Source organism: Pistacia vera, unplaced genomic scaffold (genome assembly GCF_008641045.1).
Source record: "Pistacia vera cultivar Batoury unplaced genomic scaffold, PisVer_v2 Contig99, whole genome shotgun sequence".
Classification (NCBI taxonomy): Eukaryota; Viridiplantae; Streptophyta; class Magnoliopsida; order Sapindales; family Anacardiaceae; genus Pistacia; species Pistacia vera.
Genome location: NW_022196878.1, coordinates 292,324 through 316,230, shown reverse-complemented (window position 1 = coordinate 316,230; position 23,907 = coordinate 292,324). Strand labels below are relative to the sequence as shown.

The 23,907-nt window shown below is 34.7% G+C and overlaps 2 protein-coding genes across 2 annotated transcripts; both read left to right on the top strand.

The window, feature by feature from the left end:
• Positions 1-4,034: 4,034 nt before the first annotated feature.
• On the top strand, positions 4,035-11,268 carry LOC116121491. Its single transcript, XM_031407441.1, has 7 exons — positions 4,035-4,044; positions 4,148-4,230; positions 7,589-7,875; positions 8,574-9,225; positions 9,312-9,511; positions 9,603-9,847; positions 9,984-11,268. The coding sequence occupies exons 1-7, from the start codon at positions 4,035-4,037 to the stop codon at positions 10,778-10,780; spliced, it is 2,274 nt and encodes a 757-aa protein (XP_031263301.1). The 3' UTR covers positions 10,781-11,268.
• Positions 11,269-13,051: 1,783 nt separating this feature from the next.
• LOC116121479 (photosystem I reaction center subunit N, chloroplastic) lies at positions 13,052-14,633 on the top strand. Its single transcript, XM_031407432.1, has 3 exons — positions 13,052-13,500; positions 13,800-13,925; positions 14,412-14,633. Exons 1-3 carry the CDS (start codon positions 13,213-13,215, stop codon positions 14,499-14,501), a joined length of 504 nt encoding a protein of 167 aa, XP_031263292.1. The 5' UTR covers positions 13,052-13,212; the 3' UTR covers positions 14,502-14,633.
• Positions 14,634-23,907: the final 9,274 nt, after the last annotated feature.

Below are 23,907 nucleotides of genomic sequence, written 5' to 3'. Positions count from 1 at the left end.
CCTTTTGAGATGCAAAATCACTAATTAAATTTTTATTCAAGTTTAGAACCAAATCTTTTTCAATTGATATATAGCCAAATTATCTAATCTTTCTTGTGATTAGTTGAACGCAAATAAGATTTTATTAACTTTAATTTTGAAAAACTTCTTTCTACTGAGGCTACAGTAACAGTAATAGTTAACAATATTCTATAAGCTATCCATGCATTTGAGAAAGAATTCATTTTTTTTATAAAATCTGTATCAAGTGGTGTTTTAATTTCCACGTTTATAATTTCTTTTAAAATTTTTAATTCTGATATAAATCTAAACCATCAATATCAGGAGCATGTCATATTTTAAAAAGTTTTCAAGATTAAACAATGTTTCTGCAAACTATCATTATCAAGCAATTTTAACATTTCTATATTATAAATGAAACCAAATTATTACTATATATTTAAATTGTTCAAACCTACTTTGAAGTGAGGAAATGGCATGATCAACTAAATTGTGAAATAATTTATTCTAAAAGATTCTTCAGCAGACAATTTCTCTCTTCGTTTTCATCCTCATCAAATGTTTTTTTCTCTATTATACGTTTTTCATGAAATTTTGGTTCTATATTCATTTGCTCTGAATCTCTTTAGTAGAAATCCTAGAAGATGTAAACCCATTTTCTCTATATTTTTTAAAAAATGAAACAAGAACTTTCAACTGATCTGTTACAACAACAATGTCTATATTTTAGATTGTAAATATTTACTAACCGTATTAACAGCAAATAACATTTCATACCAAATATTCATGCCTAATAGAAATTCAAAATTTTCAATCTCCTATGTTACTAAAGAAATAGCTTCACTTTTTTTTTTAGGATCTTCACTAGTTTCTGCTAATTGATATAAGCATCTCTTATTTGTGGAGCTTGAAATTTTATTGCTTTAACACTTTCAAACAGACTTTCCCAACGTGTTTGTGATAATGGCTTAAGTGTTAAATTAGAAACAGATCTTGCAAAATTTTCCATCGTTTTGTAGAAGAAGAAATAATGAGTATATACGTTGTGTCACTCCAAAAATGTAATAGCATTGTACATGAATTAGCCATATCACAAAGAACTAAATTAAGACTGTGACAACCACATGGTGTATAAAATGCTCTAGAATTTATATCTAATAATCTTTTTTGCACAACTTGATGTTTGCCTTTCATATTAAACCCATTATCATATCCTTGTCCTCTCACATTATTTATATCAAGTTCAAGATTTTTTAATATACTGTGAGATCATTAAAATGCATTGACCGAAGTATCATCCACTTTATAAAATCATAAAGTACTCTTTTATTTTTATTGGACTTATTGAAATATCTACATTTAATATAGTGACATTTGTTCTTGATGACTTGTATCTGGGGTACAATCAAGTATAAATGAAAAATATTTTGATTCTTGATTTTTTTAATAATGGTATCTTATTTCTAATGCTAAAATATTTATGCTAAATATTTATCAACTCATTTTGATATTATGACCAAGATAATGAGTATGAATTTCTCCATTTGAATACGTCTAAGGTGTTCTTGCATTATTAGATCAAACTCAGCAATCATTTCAATTAAACTCAAAAATTTCCATTATTTTCTGATAAATCTTCTCATTGTACCACGAAATGCCAAATTATTTTTGAAAGATTTTTTACAACCGCTATAATTCTTAATAGTACATTCTTCCAATGCTCTTTCTCTTTATTTATTTTCTCTTGTAAATATTTATCAATTGTTTTGTTTTAAGCAATCATCTCAACATCAACCCAAATGTTCATATTTATAGCATGTTCATTGCTTGTTCGTGACTTTTAAGCTTGGCACTAGATTTTTCCAATCTCACACCCTTCATTTGCTAATTGAATTGTATTTGCTTTTAAACTAAATAATTTACAACAAAAACAAAATACTTTATTAATTCTTTTGAATATATAGCCATTTTCATCATGTTTTTCTCCATTTGGTAATTTTCGAATGTAATGAATTGTAGAAAAATGTCTAGAATTTTCATCTCTTGGAATATAAAAACTTGTCTAATTGGACCTTCTCAACTAATAAATACATAAGTTTGTGTCGAAATTATCCAGTGTACCGGGTCATAAATATTTTTAATAGTTGTTCATCTTTATCATTAATATTTTCATTTTTGTCGAATGAAATTTTTTCTAAATTTTCATGAGACTCTTCACTAGTATTTGATGAATTGAATTTTTATCTTTAAAAATTTCTTCACAATTTTCAATTGTTTTTTCATTTAAATCTTCATTTGGTTTTTCTAGTATTTGGTTTTGTATTAATAACAAATTTATCAAGTGCACCTTTTGGGATTGAATTAGTTCTTATCTTTTTTTTTTTTCCTTTTGTTTTTCAAATCAGATATACTTCCTAGTAGACATCTATATTCAAAGAATAAATAATTTAAAGCTCTTAATATTATGTTGTTAAAATAAAAATAATTATAAAAATTAAGAAAGAACTTTAGCACCTGATTTATGCTCCTGAATTTGCTTTTTGCTGTGCTGATACTCAAAAATCTTACATTATTACCCTACATAAAAATAATAATGTAAATCAATTATTCACTTGATCAAATATAAAGTAAAATCAGTTGAGAATGCTAAGAGTAAAATGATTTAAAGCTCTTAATATTACCTTGCATAAAAATAATAATAATGTAAATCAAGTTCACTTGATAAATTTATATAATAAAGTTGAGAAATGAGAGACAAAAGATGAGAAAGGAGAGACAAGAGAGAGATGAGAAAGGTGAGACAAGAGAGTAAACTCAGTAGAGAATAAATTGAGTAAAAGGTGAGAAAACGTTTAAGTAAAATGAGGTTTATATAAGAGATTTGGGGGAGAGAGAAGATGTGATTTGACGTTTGAGAGTTGGAGATTGCGTGAAATTGTATCAATTTTCAACAGAAAAATAGCCGCCAATTGTGTTTTAACTTTTAAGTAGGCATGACTGATTGGACATGGTGAGATTATAAGAATTGATAAATTACGAATATATTAAAATACTCTTAAAAAAATAATCTTGGGTAAAGATAGATAGGCGAGTTTGGTGGGATTGATGAGAATTAAAAAATTATAAATATATTAAAAAATAATTTGGGGCCCTCTTTTTTACGCCTTTTTTGGGGGGCCCTAGGCAGGGGCCTCACCTGCCTATGGGTTAAGCCGGGCCTGTTGCCAATAGACATGGATTGTAACTACAATGGGACTTGAGTGCAGTTCTTGGCAGAAACAATGGCCCATTATAATCTGTACGTACAAACACCAAATCAAGCAATGTTTTAAAACCCAACCCGGGGTGCAACCCGGCAAAGTCTCCGGGTCCCGGGTTGACCGGTTTAACCGGTTTGACCGCTGGTTAAACCGGTTGACAACAAATTTTAAAATTCAACAAATACACCCCTGAAAATTACCTGTAAGTCTCTATATGTTTGAACTTTATCAAACACACCCTAAATGCAAATCGACCGGCGACCGATTGACGGCGGCGACACCCCAGATGCAACCCAATCATCCCCTGAGCCCATTTTCACTAAAACCTACCCAAGATCTGGCCGAAATAGGTTCGATTTCGGCCAGATCTCACCGACGCCGGCGTGGGTATTCCAGGCCAGATCTCATCCACGCCGGCGTCGACAACCCTCCCCATCACTCAGGAATCACTCCCCTCCTTCTCCCGACCAAAACCCACCTCACCCCACCCCCGTTAGCCTCTCCAATCGCCGACGAAATCCCATCGTTGCTGCTGCTAAATTTGTTCAATTTTCGGTTGATTTACTCACCGGAAATCAACGATGTCACCACCATTACATTCAACGGCGCTTTATCTTCAAAAGCCCTAAGGTTCCGACCGTCAATTGCTCGCCGATCATCCACCCAAATTCTAGGGTTTTGGGTGAATAGGAAAAGTAGAAACCCGGCCCGTTGAAGCTTCCGGGTCCCGGTTGAACCGGTTGAACCGGCCGGGCCGGGCTGAGTTTTAAAACAATGAAATCAAGTAATCAAAAATCAACCAACCAGTATTATATTCAAAGGTTAGACTGAAAAGCTGGATGCAATAATTTTTGGGAATCGAAGAATGGTGATTTTGTGTTTTGCAGGTTTACCGGAGAATCGAGTGGGTGAGAAGGGAGGTCCAGAATCATCCTTGCTGTTGAACAGTTTTTCAACGGTTGTCATGCAGGTCATGCGGCGACGTAATTTCTTCAATGCCGCGGCATCTTCTTCTCTGGAATTTCTTCGTGCCTTCAAGACTCTTCATGCCAAACTGGCAGCCAATCTTGCTGCCAATCTTCATTTTCTACCAAAAAGATTCATTTTTCAACAATAACTCTGCCAATCGCCATGATGAAAAAGTACCTGAAACTTTGTGGCCTATTTTGTGTTCCTACTTCTGCTAACTTTTTGTGAATCTTCTTTGTTATATCATGTAAGTACTTTAAAGTGAGACAGTGCCTCTTACACTTGGGCTTTGTCTTTTTTTTTTTTTTTTTCTGTCTCTTTTTTATCTGGGATTTTTTTTTAAAAGTCTTATTGTCTCATTTGAGTTTTGTCTTTTTTTTTTTTTTTAATCAAATTTTAGCTTATTGATTTTTTCTTGTGGCGTTGTGTGCGTGTTCAGTGCGCGCAAGAAGGAGCTGAAGAATAAGCAGAGAGAAGAGGAGAGGAAGCGCAAAGAAGAAAAAAAAGGCAAAACAGGTACTTAACTTTCGTTTTAAGCTGATGATTTGTTGATGAGCTAGGGCGGTAAGGAGATTTTATCTACTGAAACCATGATGAGCTTGTGGACTGCGTCACTGACGGGCTTTCTCTTCCAGCAGCTGTAAGGCTTGAAGGGGGAGTAGACTTCATGGCCTCTGGAGGCCACTATAACAGGTACCATGCTTTCTCCAATAAAAGTAGGGCCAGAAGCACCTAAATTAAGATCTACCAGTGGCTCTGGTTCTTCAACTTGGATAGCCTTCTGACTGGAGAATGCTATAGCAGGATCCTTGGTTGGAAAAGTTTCCACGCGATCTTCATACTTCCAAAGAGGCAGAAATGTCAGACTCTTTACTAGATTTTAGAAAAAAAAAAAAAAAAGGAAAAAAAAAAGGAATAGTATGGATGGCCGTCCGTGAGGAATGGACGACCGTCCATACTTAAGGGATGGCCGTCCCCAATTTTTTTTAATATTTTTTATTTTATTTACCAATGGACGGGCGTCCTCAAAATGAGGACGCCCGTCCGTGGTAAATGGACTCCCGTCCATATGTTATGGACGGCCGTTCATTAGAAAAAAATTATTAACATAAAACGCGTTGAATGGTCTGAGTCAGCAGACACGTAAGCCGGTATAAAATTTCGGTGTAAAAACACTGGTGTCTGTAGCATTGTTGTTTTCCATTTATGAGATCAGGGATCATCCTGTCTCCAAAATGTGTGTTTCGTTAGCTAAGGAAAAATGCTTTAAGTAAAGTTAATGTTACTTCCAATCTCATGTTCTCAACCAAGTAAAGTTTTTGGTCAATAATCAAACTGTAATGTTCATTTGATTGATTTGAATTCAAGTATATAACATTGATTTGAATAAACTTAAAATGCTAAGTGACATTATTTGTAACATAACAAATCCGTGAAACTAAAGTGAGTTGAATCATATTAAGCTGGCAACGCTTTAGGGTTTGGGGCTTCAGATTGGTAGGGTTTAATGAAATTAAAAATTTTAATTAACAAATGCTTTGATATATGTAATTAATTGTATAGTATGATCAATACCCTAATACCTACATGTTCAATGATTTGGTCTATCATTTTTAATTTTTTAACCTTTGGGAAATTATATTCCACCTTCACCTTTGGTCTCAATAAAATCAATATAAAATTAATTTTATGGTATTAGTGTACTTAAAAAATAAATAAATAAAAAGGATATGGGGTTAAAGTTCAATAAGTGGAGGTAAAATGTAATTCTTGTGCTGAAAATATGTATTAAAAATACAATAATACTAATCTCACTAACCCCTCTCACTAACTCTTCTCACTAATCTTATGTGGGAGTTTATGATTGGCTTGGTTAGGCAGAATCCATTATTGGACAGACACGACCCATGTGAACTGATGAATTGTGAGCTGACATGTGACGGTAATGAGAGAAAGTTAGTGAGAAGTGTTAATGAGTGTAGTGTTACTCTTAAAAATATTTTTATCAAAGTGTTGATTGTCATTTGTCACTCTTTAATAGATAAAATAAAATTCTTATCTAAATAATCTTATGTTTAAAATTTAATTTCAAATGAAAAAATGAATACCACAAAAATTACAATATTGTACCCTCTTAAATTTTGAAATATATATATATAAAAAAAAAAGAAATATCTTTTTAATAATTAATTAAAACCCTGATAAATTATCACAAAAAAAATAAAAATAAAATGACTATTTTACCCTTTTCATATCCCATTTTAGTTTATTTCTTAACAAGGAAAAATTCAAACCATCTTCTCTACAAACCCTAAGACAAACCAGTCTTTCCCCTATTCAAATCCACCCACTAGAGTAACAACCAGAAACTGCTCCAGTTAACCCCAAAACCCCTTTGGCCTTTCAAGTGGCGCTACCAGTGCACGTGGCGTGGCCCTTCGCATCACCGCCTTATCCTTTTAAGGTCCTCTTTATTCTTCTTTTCTTCTTTAAGGTCTTTAAGAAACTGGTTTTGTTTGTTTTTGTTTGTCAGTGAGTATTTTGATTGAGTTTTTGTTGTTCAAAACCTTCAAGACATGAATTTGTATGTGGCATCTTATGCTCTTTCGTAAAGGTTTAATATTTTTTGAGTTATTGCAAGTTCCAGTCCTGTAAGAGTTTAGTTGAATTAGTTCTTTCTTAAAAACTTTGAATTGGCTGTAGTTCTTTTGTGCATTATTTGAACTTTTTAATTTATATGAAGATGTTTCTGGAACATTGGTTCAGTGTTGTTTTTGTAAATTTGTAAAGGTTTATCTTGTTTAGCTATTTGTAGTTATTTTCTGGGTTGTTCTTGAATAAGTTTTTCGCTTCAAAACAGTGACGTTTAAGCGTTATTTGTTTGGCTTCAGTTATTTGCACATTATTTGAACTTGAACGTTTGTGGGATGTTTTTGAGGCAGGGTTACAGATTTGTTTTTTGTTTTGTATTTTTTTTTTTTTTTAATGCTTGTAAGGATTCAAATATTTTAGTTAAGTGTATTTATTTTGCGGGTTGATATTAAATTAGTTTTTGTTTTTACTTTTTCTTTTTTAAATGAATTTGTTAGGTGTTACCTATAGGCTTTTGTTCTTTGTGCATTATTTTGAATTTGTAAATTTGTGGGATTTTTTGAAGTAGAATTACAGGGTTGTTTTTTTTATACTGTGGACTCAGATAGTTTATCAGGTTTAGAACTGTTTTTTTTTTTTTTTTTTTTTTTTTTTAAGTTTTGCGATTTCTCTTTGTGAATTTATTTCTTCTGATTTTTTAATCAAAGAGAAGAAAATTTATGGTTTTGTGCGCTGAATGTTGCAGATATGGATTTTGAATAGTATAGTCAACATATTGGAGAACAGCTGATGATATTGAATCCATTGTGGATATTCCAATTCAGGATCCGCCAGAGGAGGATTTTTCTTCTGCTGATTTAAGTTGGACCAAGTTTGGCTCTTCTGAGCATCATGATGATGTAGCACTCATTCCTTATTCACGAGTTGATTCATTTATAATTGGAGAGTGCTCTAATGTAGAATGCCCAACACGGTTTCATATTGAGAGGGGAAGAAAACGATCTAAGGGCAGCTTGAAGGAGTACAAGAACGATGCATATTTGGAATATAGGCTGTAAGTCTCAGATTTGATTATAAAATCCACAAAGATATGGTCAATACTAATGTATATATTGACATTTTACCTTTGCTAAATTACCCCTTGGCAGTTCATTGATTGAGTAAATATATTTGATGATCCGTAATCGTTAACCTTTTATTGTATTCCCTTTGTTATATTTTGGGATTCAAAACTATTGGAGTTGTTGTACCACATATTAAGCAGTTTGTAGTGGTACATCTCTCCATGATATTTGTTACTGCTACTCCAAAGTGCTCAATATGTGGTATAAACACTTATTAACGGTAACTGGTTTCTTTTTTTTAAGATTTTCCCCTTATCTCTGAATCTCAACATGTTTGAATGGGGCATTCATTAATTTTGCGAGTATAGAGTTATATGTGGTGACCACCTTTGAGTTATGTTTTCCACTCCAACTATCAAGATTAATTTTATGACTGAAACTTGGCAGATCAAGATTAACACTATGACTGGAACTTGGCAGCCTTGTAGAGGATGACAACACATTTGAAAGTAATTTGCCAATTTAACTGTCAAGTTCCCTTGGGAATAGGTCATGTGAGTAATTAGGGTTAGGTGCTCGGAGAAATATTTATAAGAAGGCATTCCCTCCCCTTTATTTTTCTGAACAAAGTTTACTTAAGTTGGATACTTTTTTCTGATATTGGTTTTGTTTTATATTATGTTTTAAGGTATTGGTGTTCATTTGGTCCTGAAAATTATGGGGAAGGTGGTGGTGTGTTACCTAGTCGAAGATATCGACTTAACACCAGAAATCGTGCTGCCAGACCTCAGTCCATGCGAGGCTGTACATGCCATTTTGTAGTGAAGAGGCTGTATGCTCGTCCATCACTTGCACTCATTATATATAATGACAGGCGTCATGTCAACAAGTCAGGTTTTATCTGCCATGGGCCCCTTGACAGAGATGCCATTGGCCCTGGAGCCAAGAAAATTCCTTATATTTGTAATGAGATTCAACAGCAAACAATGTCTATGATCTATCTTGGCATTCCTGAAGAGAGTGTGTTAGAGAAACATATTGAGGGTATTCAGCGATACTGTGGTTCAAATCCTAATGTCAACACTCTGGCTTCTCAGTATGTTCAAAAACTTGGGATGATCATTAGACGGTCTACCCATGAGTTGGATCTAGATGATCAAGCTAGCATTCGAATGTGGGTTGAACGCAATAAGAAATCTATTTTCTTTTATCAGGATTCATCAGAAACAGATCCTTTCATTCTTGGTATTCAAACTGAATGGCAGTTGCAACAAATGATTCGTTTCGGTCATCGCAGTCTCATGGCAGCTGATTCAACATTTGGCATAAAGCGACTTAAGGTAAGCAATTCATTGATGCCAGTTCAGACTAGCTTCTGGAAACTGTGTTTATATTTACTCCATTTTTTTTTCTTTTTACATGGCAGTATCCCTTGTGCACACTTCTTGTTTTTGATTCTAGACAACATGCACTCCCTGTTGCATGGGTCATCACACGTAGCTCTGCTAAGCCTGACGTGGCTAAATGGATGAAAGCTTTACTTGATCGTGCTCAGGGCATTGAAATTGGATGGAAAATCAGTGGATTTCTCATTGATGACGCAGCGGCTGAGATTGATCCCATAAGGCAAGGTTCTTGTTCTCCAGATTTTGATTTGAATTAAAATTGTTTTACATAAATTGGCGTTCTTATACTTGGTATTTGACTACTTTTTCAGGGAGATATTTTGTTGTCCTGTCTCCTTTTCCTTGTGGCGTGTTCGTAGATCATGGCTTAGAAATATTGTTAGAAAATGCAGTAATATTGAAATTCAGCGGGAAATTTTCAAGCAACTAGGAAATATACTGTACAGTATATGGGATGAAGGTGATGCTTTTGCTTCCTTGGAAGAATTAAGTCAGGATTTTGTTGATCAAACTGCCTTTATTGAGTACTTCAAAGCCTCTTGGGTACCTAAGCTCGGTTAGATCTCTCTCTCTCTCTCCCTCCTTCTCTCTCTCACTCAAAGATGTACACACTAATTCATCTTCTTGAAATTGTCTCTAACTTAGTTACGTTGAATTTTTTATTTATTTATGTATTTATTTCCTTGTAACAGAGATGTGGCTTTCAACAATGAAAACTCTTCCACTGGCTAGCCAGGAGGCATCTGGTGCCATAGAAGCTTATCATGTGAAGCTGAAAGCCAAACTATTTGATGATTCACATCTTGGTGCACTCCAGAGAGTTGATTGGTTAGTACACAAGTTGACGACTGAGTTGCATTCAAGCTACTGGCTTGATCGGTATGCAGATGAAAGTGATTCTTTTCAAAATGTTAAGGAGGAATATATTGCATCTACATCATGGCACCGGGCACTGCAAATTCCGGATTCTGCAGTTACCTTGGATGATAAGGAACATCTCTTTGCAAAGGTCTTGAGCCAGAAAGACAGCAGCCTGACACATCTTGTGTGGAACCCTGGTTCAGAATTTGCTTTCTGTGATTGTGCATGGTCAATGCAAGGAAACATTTGCAAGCATATTATCAAAGTCAATATGATGTGTGCAAGTTGTGAAGGATATAAACCTTCCATGTCTTTTCAGTCATTAAAAGATGTATTAATAAATCTATCGAAAATACCAATGGACGACTCAGTTGCTCTAGATCAGTCTGTGGCGTGGACTCACCAGATGCTTGATCAAATTAAACAACTGGTTGAACTGAGTCGTTCAAATAATATTGGCGCAGTTGTAAGTAATCTGCCTCTGAAATGGGTTTTGAAGAAAGGCAGGACATTTACTGGTATACCATCATCTACTCTGGCTCTTCCCTTGGCTTCTGATACTAGTACACAGAATGCCACTGCACGTAAAAAGAACCGAAAGAGAAAAAGACTGTCTCGACTAAGATGATTGCATGAATAGGTAGATATACAATTCCTTCATGGATAATTTTGGCTCCTGAAAATTGAGGTTTTCTGCTTAACAACCATATTCGATTTTGATGTGTCCGGCTTATCATCATAACTCTCTTCCTGGTTGAGTTTTATCTTTGCCCGAAATCTTATGTTCTATCAAGGATTAGTGAACACCTTGCCACCACCAATGTAGATTGTTGAATGGTGTGGTTTTTGAATGGTCGAAAGTGTAAAGATGCAGTTGAGGAGACTAAAGATTTGGATACTGATGTTGTTTGCACATTCATCTTTGGGAAAATTCTTGTGCGATCGCAATTGCCAATAAGGTAGCTTTCAGGCTCTGCTTCAGACTTTATAAAGCAATCAAGAGCATTTAACATTTGTTTTCTTCGCCCAGTTCCTTGTGCTTATGCCTTTTGGTATTCTTTTTTTTCTTACCTCGAATATGTTTCAATTCCGAGAAGGAAAAAAAAAAAAAAAAAATAGTATGGCTAGAACTTTTCTTAGCATCGAGATATTTATGATAATCATGCTTCAAAGAATTTACCTACAAAAATATGTATAGTTTAACCATTGACATGATATTGAATAGAATGACTGTCTTATATGCAGATTTATATTGTTGAACTTTTACTTGTGACGTGTACATAGATCATGGCTTAGGAGTACTTATATGGGATTTTTTTTTTTTTTTTTTTTTTTTTTTTTTTGAGGTTCTCTTTTTGATAATCTAGGGAGTTATATAATACTTTTCAATAATAGATGTTACTTTTTTATTAAGTGATCTCACCAGGGATACATGAAATAAGCCTTTTCAGGAAACTATATATTAGCTAGATCTTGAAGCATTCCATATTTCACCATATCTAGTATGCAGTTATAATTTATTATAAATATGTTGGCATTTCTGGGAATATTTGCTTTAATATTTTGAAGAATTTGTGGACCATCAATATGAAATTTTGAAGCATTAGAGTTTTGGATCAGGGTGGCAGTTGAAATCTGAAGTTCGTATAGTTTCTGTTCCTGCCCTGTGTAGACCTAAATAGAACTTCATGATTTTCATTTTTACTATCAAATGGATACATTGAGAAGACCTCTATATGTACATGAATTTTGGACTTTATCAAAGAATTTGGTTCAATTTTCTCAACTTTCTCAGCCAATTTTTGTTTAGACTAAGGCTGGAAAACCTCATTACTTAAGTCTAATTTTTTCTTTTATATATATATAAAATTAATTAATTAATTAACAAAATTGACAATTGCCAAGCATTGATGTTACGGTTGGTAAGAAATATTTTGCGGTGGTTAATACTTAATATGAAAAGAAATAAACCTGATTTTTGACCACATTATTGTATAATCAATACAACGAGTATACAAATTACAAAGTTGAGATCTTGGCCTATGCGATTTGGTAATATAACTTTAATTGTAGGAAGAGGAGTTACACAAAATTATTTTTAAAATCAACTATTACATGAAATAAAATTAAAAAAAATGAGTTAAGCTTTGTATATATAACGTCACTTTATATAATCAAATACACATTTATATATCTATTTATATAATTGTATAAGCTTTTTATGGCAACTGAGAATCAAGAATATTCTGTGTACAACCAATAAATTCAAACACATGAAAAAAGTTATTTTTTTTTATTTTTTATTTTTTTTATGATGGGAATTGTTCGGTTTAGTTTACGTACAATTCAACTAATTCCTTCCAGATCTTGAAACTATCGATTGAGTAAGAATTTCAGTGGCTATATCTAATGGTAACTGATGAGGGATTCGAATTTAAAAACTCTTAAATAATATACCTAAAGGTCCTTGTTGAACTACTAAGAGGTAATTCACGTGAAAAAAAAGTTGTTAAAAGGGATAGAATTTGTGTTTTTTTTGAAAAAAAAACATAAACTTTAATATTTATTATAAAATTATCATCTTTATAACATCAAATTTTAACTAACAATTACAGATATAACAATTCATATTACAATATTTTCATTCCTATAGTTTAATGGTGCTCTCATTTTTATATCATAAAATATATTCTTCATTCATTACTGAAAAATGAATAAATTTTTTAATATAATATAATCTTTCTTGAGCCAGTGGCAGAGAGATACTGAACAGAAATTCTGATTCAAAGTGGGTCCAAAATCGAAACTCTTCACACATATTTCAATTCCACGAAGTGTCATCAGCCCCTCAAGTGTCTAAGTTTGCCAATAGGAATGAGGCAATCTCACCTTATCCACACTCCATCCACAATCTTTTATCCCAAACCAATTCCATCATCCTTCCACATCATCACTCTTCATCAAACATCCTCAATCTCATAAAACCAAATTAGCCATTAAGCCTCAACCATTTTCTTCAGTTTTCATATTTTTGCTGAATTTTTGAGCTCAACGGCAGCCATGAACTCCAGTGTTTTGGCCTGCAGCTATGCCATTTCTGGCTCTGCAGGATCCTCTGAGCTCAATGCAAAGATTGCTTCAATGCCTTCTGTGGTCTCTCCAGGCCTCAACAAGCTGCCTGTGATCAGGGCTCAAATGGCTTCTGCGCCGAAAGAATCCAGAGGAAATGAAGCAAAGAAAGCTGCAATGGCGTTTTTAGCAGTTACCCTTTTCACCACAAGTGTAGCTTCTTCTTCTGCTAATGCAGGCGTCATTGAAGAGTACCTTGAAAAGAGTAAAGTTAACAAGGTTTGGTTTCTTGCTTTCTTGTTTGTTTCCAGGGAAAAAAAAATTGTTAGGGATTAACTAAGCTTATTTTGTTAAAAGTCTAATTTTGTTATTCTTCTTAACGTTGAACTTGTCTTAGTTTGTGATAAGTGTTAGTATTAAGATTCCTGGAATTAGAATTTCGCTCCTGTATAAAGACTGTGCTTGTCGGTTTTTATTTGAGAGAGAATAAAATAATAAGTCTCCTCTTGTTGTAGCCTGATTTCTTTGGAATTATATGTTATTTTATTTTTAATTTCTTATAAAAATTACTGTTTCAGGAATTGAATGACAAGAAGAGATTGGCTACAAGTGGGGCTAATTTTGCTAGAGCTTACACTGTCGAATTTGGTACCTGCAAGTTCCCTGAGAACTTCACTGGCTGCCAAGATCTTGCCAAGCAAAAGGTTTTTACTCTGGAGAATCGTTTTTTCTTTAGAATTTAAATACAGTTTTCTATTTGTTTCTGAAGATGAGGAGATAATAAATTTTGAGGAATAATAAAATGTTATCAGAAACAATTTCGAATGCAGTTGCAGGAAAAAAAAAAGTTACTGAAAACAAGGAATATTGGAAATTTGAGAAAACACGGATGATTGAAATGTTTTCAGAAACAGTTTTCATATGCAATTATAAGAAAGTAATTTAAAATCAAAACATTATGTATATTTTTGTGATAATTCGGAATCTTCAGACTTCGCTTTGCAAACTCGAGTTCGAAATTAGTGTGTTTGTCGAAGTGAGAAACATGGCTTTTGGCCTACAACATATTTTCTCGGATATTGAAAATATTGAGATATCGTTTAGATCTCTTTTATTGTATATCAGGTGTTGAAGATTATTTTTGGATTAAAAAATCAAACATTTTATTCTTTTGATTTAAATTTATGCAGAAAGTGCCATTCATCTCTGATGATCTGAAGTTGGAGTGTGAAGGGAAGGACAAATACAAGTGTGGTTCCAATGTATTCTGGAAATGGTGAAGATGGAAAACTCTGAAAATAGTTTTATCTTTATCACCATGTATCTAGTTTTCTATTAATGGAATTTTACATCTGTTTGTTTAGAAATTCTCTTGCCGTGACATTTTTATATCCCCATCATGTTTCTTTGCATTCTTGCTGAGTAACCTTGTGCTTTCAACAATGTATTTCTTTTTGTTTTTGGGTTTGTGCCCTGAACATTAATGGTGGTAGTATCGACTTTATTGAAAACTAACGATAGACTTATAACATTCAATGCAATTGTATTTTTCGAACAGATTACGAGATCAATGTCGTAACTGTGAATCAAATTTGGGTATTAGATATATTTTCCTTTCATTCTACTGTTTGATTTTTGAAAGTTGAAGGCAAACGAAAAAGCTTACTTAACTAAATTCAATCCTTGATGACATACTTCTGCAGCAAGAAATGGAGGAGTGACCAACCTACTGCTGCTCATATCATATGCTTAACATTGTTTACGTCTTCTATTTTAACTTCTATGGAGGTTTCTTCTTCATTTTCTCATCATAGAAATTGATACTCATGTAAAGAAAAAATGATCTTGAATCCACGACCACGAGACGAGTCAATATGAAAGTTGAGATTAGTATACAGTATTGGATGGATAGCTCATAACACTACCTCTCTCACTTGAACGCCTAAGTAATGGTTAAAGAGTTAATTAAACCAAAGTCTAAAGGTTTAGATAAAGGATAACGTTATCCCAATAACATAATTATTATGGTGTAGAGTAAAAACTAGCTAATTTATTTAGAGAATTTGGAAGGTTTAAGTAATTTATTTAGTAAAATATAATATGCTCCCAACGATGAGTATAAACTCCTTCTACACATGCCAGCAATGTTCTGAAAATTGGACCAGACTATGACCCATTTAAGGGTTCGGTTTGACCGGTTGGATCGGTCGGTTGGACCGTATTCTATAAAAAAATTTTAGTCCCTAAATGTTTGAAATTTATCAAAAACACCCCTATAATACTCCTTTAAGGTTTAAAATCTATCTAAAACACCCCTGTCACCCGAAGAGACTGGTGAGTGGTGGCGGCAGTGACGATTGACTGCCAATCGAAATTGGAATCATGGGGCTTTTGATGTATAGGTTCCGACGAATCTAATGGTGGTGTTAGGGAGTTCCATCGGCGCCGGAAATTGCCAGAATCAAGAATGAAGTTTGACGGTTGCGTGAACTTTAGGTGGACGGCGAGTGACGAAGGCTGGACGACGACCACTGAAAATGGATGGGTTTTGTCGTGGAGATGTCGTCAAGTCGAATGGTGGTGTTTTCTCCGTCGAACGATGCCGAAATTCGGCGGGATTGAGTTGCGATCGGACCGCAACTCAGCATTATTTTGGCGGTCCAACCACAACTCAATCCGATTTAATTGAAAATGTCAGTTTTTAGAAGATACCGGACCGGAGATATCGTCAGCTCCCGGTCGAACCGGTCCTATCAGACGGTCCAGTCCGGTTTTCAAAACATTGCATGCTAGTATAATGTGACATCAAGCTAAAATCTTCTATGAAATATTAGTGGATCTAAAAATAGAACGAAAAAATCACCAATATTGGTATCTTTGAAATTAACAAAACTTCAAAGAAATAAATAGGGAGAACGACATTTTCCCGCCCAAGGTTTGGCAAAACAACACTTTCCAACCCATTAAGTTTCAAAAGGATGCTTTCCCACCCACCGTTATGTTCTGCTAAGAAAATTTGTTCTGAAGTAGGGCAAGATGGTCAATTTACATGAAGCATCGTAAATCAAAAATTTAAAAATTGAAATATGCTTTTTCCTAATTTCTCTTTTCCTTTCCTTTTTTTTTTTTTTTTTAAACCTTATCTTTCCTTCGCCATCATCTCTTTCTTCTACGCGGGAGGCTATGACACCAACGTAACCTGCTGGCAGCCAGAAATGAGCTGGGCTGGCTACGACGCCACCAACTTAACTTGTAGCCAACCAAATCGTGGCTGAAGGCAGTGTCACAGACACCCAGCTCGACCGTGACACTGATGCCGACACTACAACCCCCTTTCTTTTCTCGCACATACTTTTTCATTTCGATCTTATGGTCTGTGGGTTTGTGATTTTGGGTTTTTAGTGGTTGGCAGATTTGAAGGTTCTTTTCTTGAAATGGGCGTTTTGTGTTTGTTGGATGTTGGATTTTGTGTTGTGTGGGTTTGTGAAAAGAGTTTGTATATGAATTTTAGTTGTTAAATTTCAGTAGAGATAAAAAAACTTCAATGGGTTTTACTGGATGTTATATTGTGTTTTTTGGGTTCCTAAAAAAATCTATATATGAATTTCAGTTGAATAATATCAGTAGAGATTGGAAATTTTAATGGGTTTGTTGGAAGTTACTAGATCTTGTGTTTTGTGAAAGAAAAAAAATTGTATATAAATTTTAGTTAAATTCCAGTAAAATATTATTTTGGGTGAGTTAATATATATTTTACAGTAATAAAAAATTGTATTTAATCAAATGTATGGCATATGCTTTAAGTGCATAGAAGGAATTCAAACTATTTAACCAAGTCGATGGGCTCATGGTCATATTTAGCATTTCAGAGAGAGTTGCGGTAGGCAGAATACATTTGGTGGAGGAAGGAGAAGAGGAAGATGATGTGGGCATAATACATTTGGTGAGGGAAGGAGAAAAAGAAGAAGAAGTGGCAGAATTAGAGCTAGGCATTTGGGACCGGGTCCAAAAACCTGGTCCTAGCAGGCCTAGTCCCAAAATCAGAATAGGCCTAAGGAGGAGGGCCTAATCCCTCCACTAGGCTCGGGTCCAAACCCTTTTGAATTTTTTTAGCCTCCTATATAATTATATAAAACCCTTTATAAATTTTGAAATAAACAGAAATTATAGGGGTTAAAATTTTTTTTACAAAATTTAAGGGGAAAAAAAAATTGATTTTATAACCGTTGGCTACCAACGGTCATGTATAGCATCTAAACCCACTTTAACAATCAAATTGATGATGTGGCAATCATATCTATGGTGAAAAAATTTGTCTTCATCACGCGGATCCAATCTCTTTTCAAATAAAGAGATTGTTGCGATGTTAGCAACTGCATTATCAACCGTTGGCTGCCAACGGTCTTTTGACTAAGATGAGGAGATAATAAATTTTGAGGCATAATAAAATGTTATCAGAAACAATTTCGAATGCAGTTGCAGGAAAAAAAAAAGTTACTGAAAACAAGGAATATTGGAAATTTTGAGAAAACACCGATGATTGAAATGTTTTCAGAAACAGTTTTCATACGCAATTATAAGAAAGTAATGTAAAATCAAAACATTATGTATATTTTTGTGATAATTCGGAATCTTCAGACTTCGCTTTGCAAACTCGAGTTCGAAATTAGTGTGTTTGTCGAAGTGAGAAACATGGCTTTTGGCCTACAACATATTTTCTCGGATATTGAAAATATTGAGATATCGTTTAGATCTCTTTTATTGTATATCAGGTGTTGAAGATTATTTTTGGATTAAAAAATCAAACATTTTATTCTTTTGATTTAATTTTATGCAGAAAGTGCCATTCATCTCTGATGATCTGAAGTTGGAGTGTGAAGGGAAGGACAAATACAAGTGTGGTTCCAATGTATTCTGGAAATGGTGAAGATGGAAAACTCTGAAAATAGTTTTATCTTTATCACCATGTATCTAGTTTTCTATTAATGGAATTTTACATCTGTTTGTTTAGAAATTCTCTTGCCGTAACATTTTTATATCCCCATCATGTTTCTTTGCATTCTTGCTGAGTAACCTCGTGCTTTCAACAATGTATTTCTTTTTGTTTTTGGGTTTGTGCCCTGAACATTAATGGTGGTAGTATCGACTTTATTGAAAACTAACGATAGACTTATAACATTCAATGCAATTGTATTTTTCGAACAGATTACGAGATCAATGTCGTAAATGTGAATCAAATTTGGGTATTAGATATATTTTCCTTTCATTCTACTGTTTGATTTTTGAAAGTTGAAGGCAAACGAAAAAGCTTACTTAACTAAATTCAATCCTTGATGACATACTTCTGCAGCAAGAAATGGATGAGTGACCAACCTACTGCTGCTCATATCATATGCTTAACATTGTTTACGTCTTCTATTTTAACTTCTATGGAGGTTTCTTCTTCATTTTCTCATCATAGAAATTGATACTCATGTAAAGAAAAAATGATCTTGAATCCACGACCACGAGACGAGTCAATATGAAAGTTAAGATTAGTATACAGTATTGGATGGATAGCTCATAACACTACCTCTCTCACTTGAACGCTCAAGTAATGGTTAAAGAGTTAATTAAACCATAGTCTAAAGGTTTAGATAAAGGATAACGTTATCCCAATAACATAATTATTATGGTGTAGAGTAAAAACTAGCTAATTTATTTAGAGAATTTGGAAGGTTTAAGTAATTTATTTAGTAAAATATAATATGCTCCCAACGATGAGTATAAACTCCTTCTACACATGCCAGTAATGTTTCGAAAACTGGACCAGACTATGACCCGTTTAAGGGTCCGGTTTGACCGGTTGGATCGGTCGGTTGGACCGTATTCTATAAAATTTTTTTAGTCCCTAAATGTTTGAAATTCATCAAAAACACCCCTATAATACTCCCTTAAGGTTTGAAATCTATCTAAAACACCCCTGTCACCCGAAGAGACTGGTGAGTAGTGGCGGCAGTGACGATCAACTGCCAATCGAAGTTGGAATCATGGGGCTTTTGATGTATAGGTTCCGGTGAATCTGATGGTGGTGTTAGGGAGTTCTATCGGCGCTGGAAATTGCCGGAATCAAGAATGAAGTCCGACGGTCGCGTGAACTTTAGGTGGATGGCGAGCGACGAAGGCTGGACGACGACCACTGAAAATGGATGGGTTTTGTCGTGGAGATGCCACCAAGTCGAATGGTGGTGTTTTCTCCGTCGAACGATGCCGAAATTCGGCAGGATTGAGTTACGATTGGACCGTAACTCAGCACTATTCTAGCGGTCCAACCACGACTCAATCCGATTTAACTGAAAATGTCAGTTTTTAGAAGATACCAGACCAGAGATATCGTCGACTCCCAGTCGAAACGGTCCAACCGGACGGTCCGGTCTGGTTTTCAAAACATTGCATGCCAGTATAATGCGACATCAAGCTAAAATCTTCTATGAAATATTAGTGGATCTAAAAATAGAACGAAAAAATCACCAATATTGGTATCTTTGAAATTAACAGAACTTCAAAGAAATAAATAGGGAGAACGACATTTTCCCGCCCAAGGTTTGGCAAAATAACACTTTCCAACCCATTAAGTTTCAAAAGGATGCTTTCCCACCCACCGTTATGTTCTGCTAAGAAAATTTGTTTTGAAGTAGGGCAAGATGGTCCATTTACATGAAGCCTCGTAAATAAAAAATTTAAAAATTGAAATATGCTGTTTCCTAATTTCTCTTTTCCTTTTTTTTTTTTTTTTTTTTTAACCTTATCTTTCCTTCGCCATCATCTCTTCCTTCTACGCGGGAGGCTATGACACCAACGTAACGTGCGGGCAGCCAGAAACGAGCTGGGCTTGCTACGACGCCACCAACTTAACTCGTAGCCAACCAAATCGTGGCCGAAGGCAGTGTCATCGACACCCAGCTCGACCGTGACACTGATGCCGACACCACAACCCCCTTTCTTTTCTCGCACATACTTTTTCATTTCGATCTTATGGTCTATGGGTTTGTGATTTTGGGTTTTTAGTGGTTGGCGGATTTTAAGATTCTTTTCTTGAAATAGGCGTTTTGTGTTTGTTGGATGTTGGATTTTGTGTCGTGTGGGTTTGTGAAGAGAGTTTGTATATGAATTTTAGTTGTTAAATTTCAGTAAAGATAAAAAAACTTCAATGGGTTTTGCTGGATGTTATATTGTGTTTTTGGTTCCTAAAAAAATCTATATATGAATTTCAGTTGAATAATATCAGTAAAGATTGGAAATTTTAATGGGTTTGTTGGAAGTTACTAGATCTTGTGTTTTGTGAAAGAAAAAAAATTGTATATAAATTTTAGTTAAATTCCAGTAAAATATTATTTTGGGTGAGTTAATATATATTTTACAGTAATAAAAAATTGTATTTAATCAAATGTATGGCATATGCTTTAAGTGCATAGAAGGAATTCAAACTATTTAACCAAGTCGATGGGCTCAAGGTCATATTTAGCATTTCAGAGAGAGCTGCGGTAGGCAGAATACATTTGGTGGAGGAAGGAGAAGAGGAAGATGATGTGGGCATAATACATTTGGTGAGGGAAGGAGAAGAAGAAGAAGAAGTGGCAGAATTAGAGCTAGGCATTTGGGATCGAGTCCAAAAATCCGGTCCTAGCAAGCCTGGTCCCAAAATCAGACTAGGCCAAAGGAGGAGGGCCTAGTCTCTCCACTAGGCCCGGGCCCAAACCCTTTTGAATTTTTTTAGCCTCCTATATAATTATGTAAAACCCCTTATAAATTTGGAAATAAATAGAAATTATAGGGGTTAAAATGAAATTTTACAAAATTTAAGGAAAAAAAAAAAATTCATTTAATAACTGTTGCTGCCAACGGTCATGTATAGCATCCAAACCCACTTTAACAATCAAATTGATGATGTGGCAAGCACATCTATGGTGAAAAAAATTGTCTTCACCACGCGGATCCAATCCAATCTCTTTTCAAATAAAGAGATTGTCGCGGTGTTAGCAATTGCATTATCAACCGTTGGCTGCAACGGTCTGTAACGCCCCACTTGAGGTACGTAGTTAATGCTTCTTTTTTTACTCTTTTTGAGTCGGTTTGTTAGTATTATTGTTTGGTTGGCCTTTGATTGAGTGATATGTTAAACACTTGCCTTGAAATTGGTTAAAAATAGAAGAAGTTTAGTATTTCAGGCTTCGCCGGGGCGAAGAAGAATCTTCGCCGCGGCGAAGAGGTGTTGAAACCCACGGGGAAGCTGCTGGATAGCTTCGCCGCAGCGACAGAAGCTTATTCGCCGCGGCGACGTGCCGACCAAAATGTTTGTTAAGTTTTAGATATTTTCTTCCCTAAGGGCAATTTGGCCATTCTACCCCTAATTAGTAGGAAAAGTAGGGAGTAAAATGTAAGGAATTTTCATGGAGAATATGTTATATGGGGGTGTGTTTGTAATGAATCAAAGGATATAGACGGAATTCCCAAGGAAGAGTAAGGGCAAAATGGGAATGCTTGTGCATAAATTATGTTAAAAGGAATTAAGTCATTGCAAACCCTTCATTCTTCTTCTCCATCGCCACTCTCTTTTCTTACTTCCTCTCAATTTCTCTTTCATTTGTTCAAGGATTTTTAGAGGGCTTTTGGAGTGATTTGGGGTAGAAAATCAATCTAAGGCATCCTAAGGGTAGAGAAAAGTCAAGCAAACCAAGAGAAAGGAATTGCTAGTGAGATCTCTCCATTACAAGGTAAGTAAATCCCAACCCAAGTTGAGATTTGAGAATTTTCTTGATTAGAGATTTAATAGCAATTATGTATGTATGTTATATACATGTTATATGCTATGTTGTTGAGTTTTAAATGGAGATTATTATTGCTTTGTGGTTGTTCATACACTTCAATTATGAGAAGTGAGATGTGGGTTGGAAATGTAGTTTGAGATGGAATTGAAGGATATTGAGAAATCCTTTTTGGAAGTGTTATTCTATGGCAGGAATTATGGCTATGTGAGGGAGTTTTCTCCCATTTTGGATGGTTAGAGAAAGACATAGAATTATTGTTATAGTAGAGTCTTGTTATGCACTTGAGTTGTTTGATGAAATGCGTAATAGAGGTTTGAGTATGAGTAGTGAACCTTAATTCTTGCAACATTGCATGTTGGCATTTCATAAGTGCATTAGTGGAGATGAACCATCCATATGCATTAATTGTGCATTGAGAAGTGACTTAAGAAAGAGTAGAAAACTTTGTGTATGCATTTGCTCTATGAGTAGAGAACTTTGTGAATGCAACTACTCTAAGGGTAGAGAGAATGAGAAGTGCTAGAGTAGAGTGAATGAGAAGAGTATTAAAAACGGGTTGATGCTTTGTGATCGTCACCCGATAGTTATTAGAAACGGGTTGATGCTTTGTGATCGTCACCCGAAAGTCATGAGAAACGGGTAGGTGCTTTGTGGTCTCCACCTGATAGTTATGAAAACCGGGTAGGTGCCTTGTGATCCCCACTCGGTAGTCATTAAGAGCGGGTTGGTGCTGTGTGAACTCCACCCGACAGTCATGCAAACTGAGATGGTGCTGTGTGAACACCATCCGGCCGTACCTCCGGTAAGATGAGGCCACTACACTAGTAAGAAAGTATGAGGAAAGAATTAAGAGAATTAAATACGGGGATAGACAAATAGAGGGTTTACTTACTGAGCATTATTTTGTGCTCACCTCGTTATTTTCCTTTGTGGATGCAGGATCTAGGTGATGATGTAGTCGGAGGGCGTCGGCAAGCGAGGAGCAATAGCTACACTGTTTCCCCTGTTTTTTTGTCTTTTTAAATGGCATTTTGTAAATAATGCTCTTTGTGTATAAAAGACTTATTACATATAATAAAAAGAAAACTTTTGGGCCCATTTTCTATTATTATTATGCATGCATTTTACTAGTTACAGCAGTTGTTGCATGGTCATCAGGGGGGGAAGGTTCATTTAATAACCATTGATTGCGAACGCTTGATAATGCAGTTACTAACACTGTGACAATCTCTTTATTTGAAAAGAGATTGGATCCGCGTGGTGAAGACAAATTTTTTCACCATAGATGTGCTTGCCACATCATCAATTTGATTGTTAAAGTGGGTTTAAATGTTATACATTCAAAGATGGAGAGGGTGTGCACGATTATCAGATTTATTGTCGACGGTAGCAATAAAAAATGGCAAGAGTACGTCAAATATTGTAGGCAAGAGGATCCACCGGTTCGACTTTTGAAGTTATGTATGGACATGCCTATCCGTTGGAACTCCACCTACTTGATGTTGGAAAAAGTTTTGCCAACTGTAAGACAAATTACAGATTTTATCAACCGGAAGAACCATCCAGAGGAAGTTGCCAGCTATGATGATTAGGCGGTTTGTGAACTTTTTTATTCATTTCTTAATTTTTTTTTTATGATTCCACTAATACATTAAGTGATATTTATTATCCGACTAATAATTTAGCATTAGATATTTTACTTCAAATTTCTAAAACTTTTGCTAAATATAGATATAATGATGTTTTAATGGAAATTGTTTTAAAGATGGAAGAAAAATACAAGAAATATTAGTTAGATATTCCATTCTTATATAGATTAGGCCTTGTTGTAGATCTTAGGTTTAAATTACACATAGTTAACTGTATAATTACTGAGATT

What these genes read in the sequence shown, in the direction of transcription:
- LOC116121491 (XM_031407441.1), top strand. An exon ending in GCATATTTGGAATATAGGCT is followed by an intron (nt 7,876 to 8,573) that starts GTAAGTCTCAGA and finishes TTATGTTTTAAG; the next exon opens with GTATTGGTGTTCATTTGGTC. An exon ending in CTCTTGGGTACCTAAGCTCG is followed by an intron (nt 9,848 to 9,983) that starts GTTAGATCTCTC and finishes TCCTTGTAACAG; the next exon opens with AGATGTGGCTTTCAACAATG.
- LOC116121479 (XM_031407432.1), top strand. Translation starts at nt 13,213, where the DNA reads ATGAACTCCAGTGTTTTGGCCTGCAGCTATGCCATTTCTGGCTCTGCA. An exon ending in AAAAGAGTAAAGTTAACAAG is followed by an intron (nt 13,501 to 13,799) that starts GTTTGGTTTCTT and finishes TTACTGTTTCAG; the next exon opens with GAATTGAATGACAAGAAGAG. An exon ending in AAGATCTTGCCAAGCAAAAG is followed by an intron (nt 13,926 to 14,411) that starts GTTTTTACTCTG and finishes AAATTTATGCAG; the next exon opens with AAAGTGCCATTCATCTCTGA.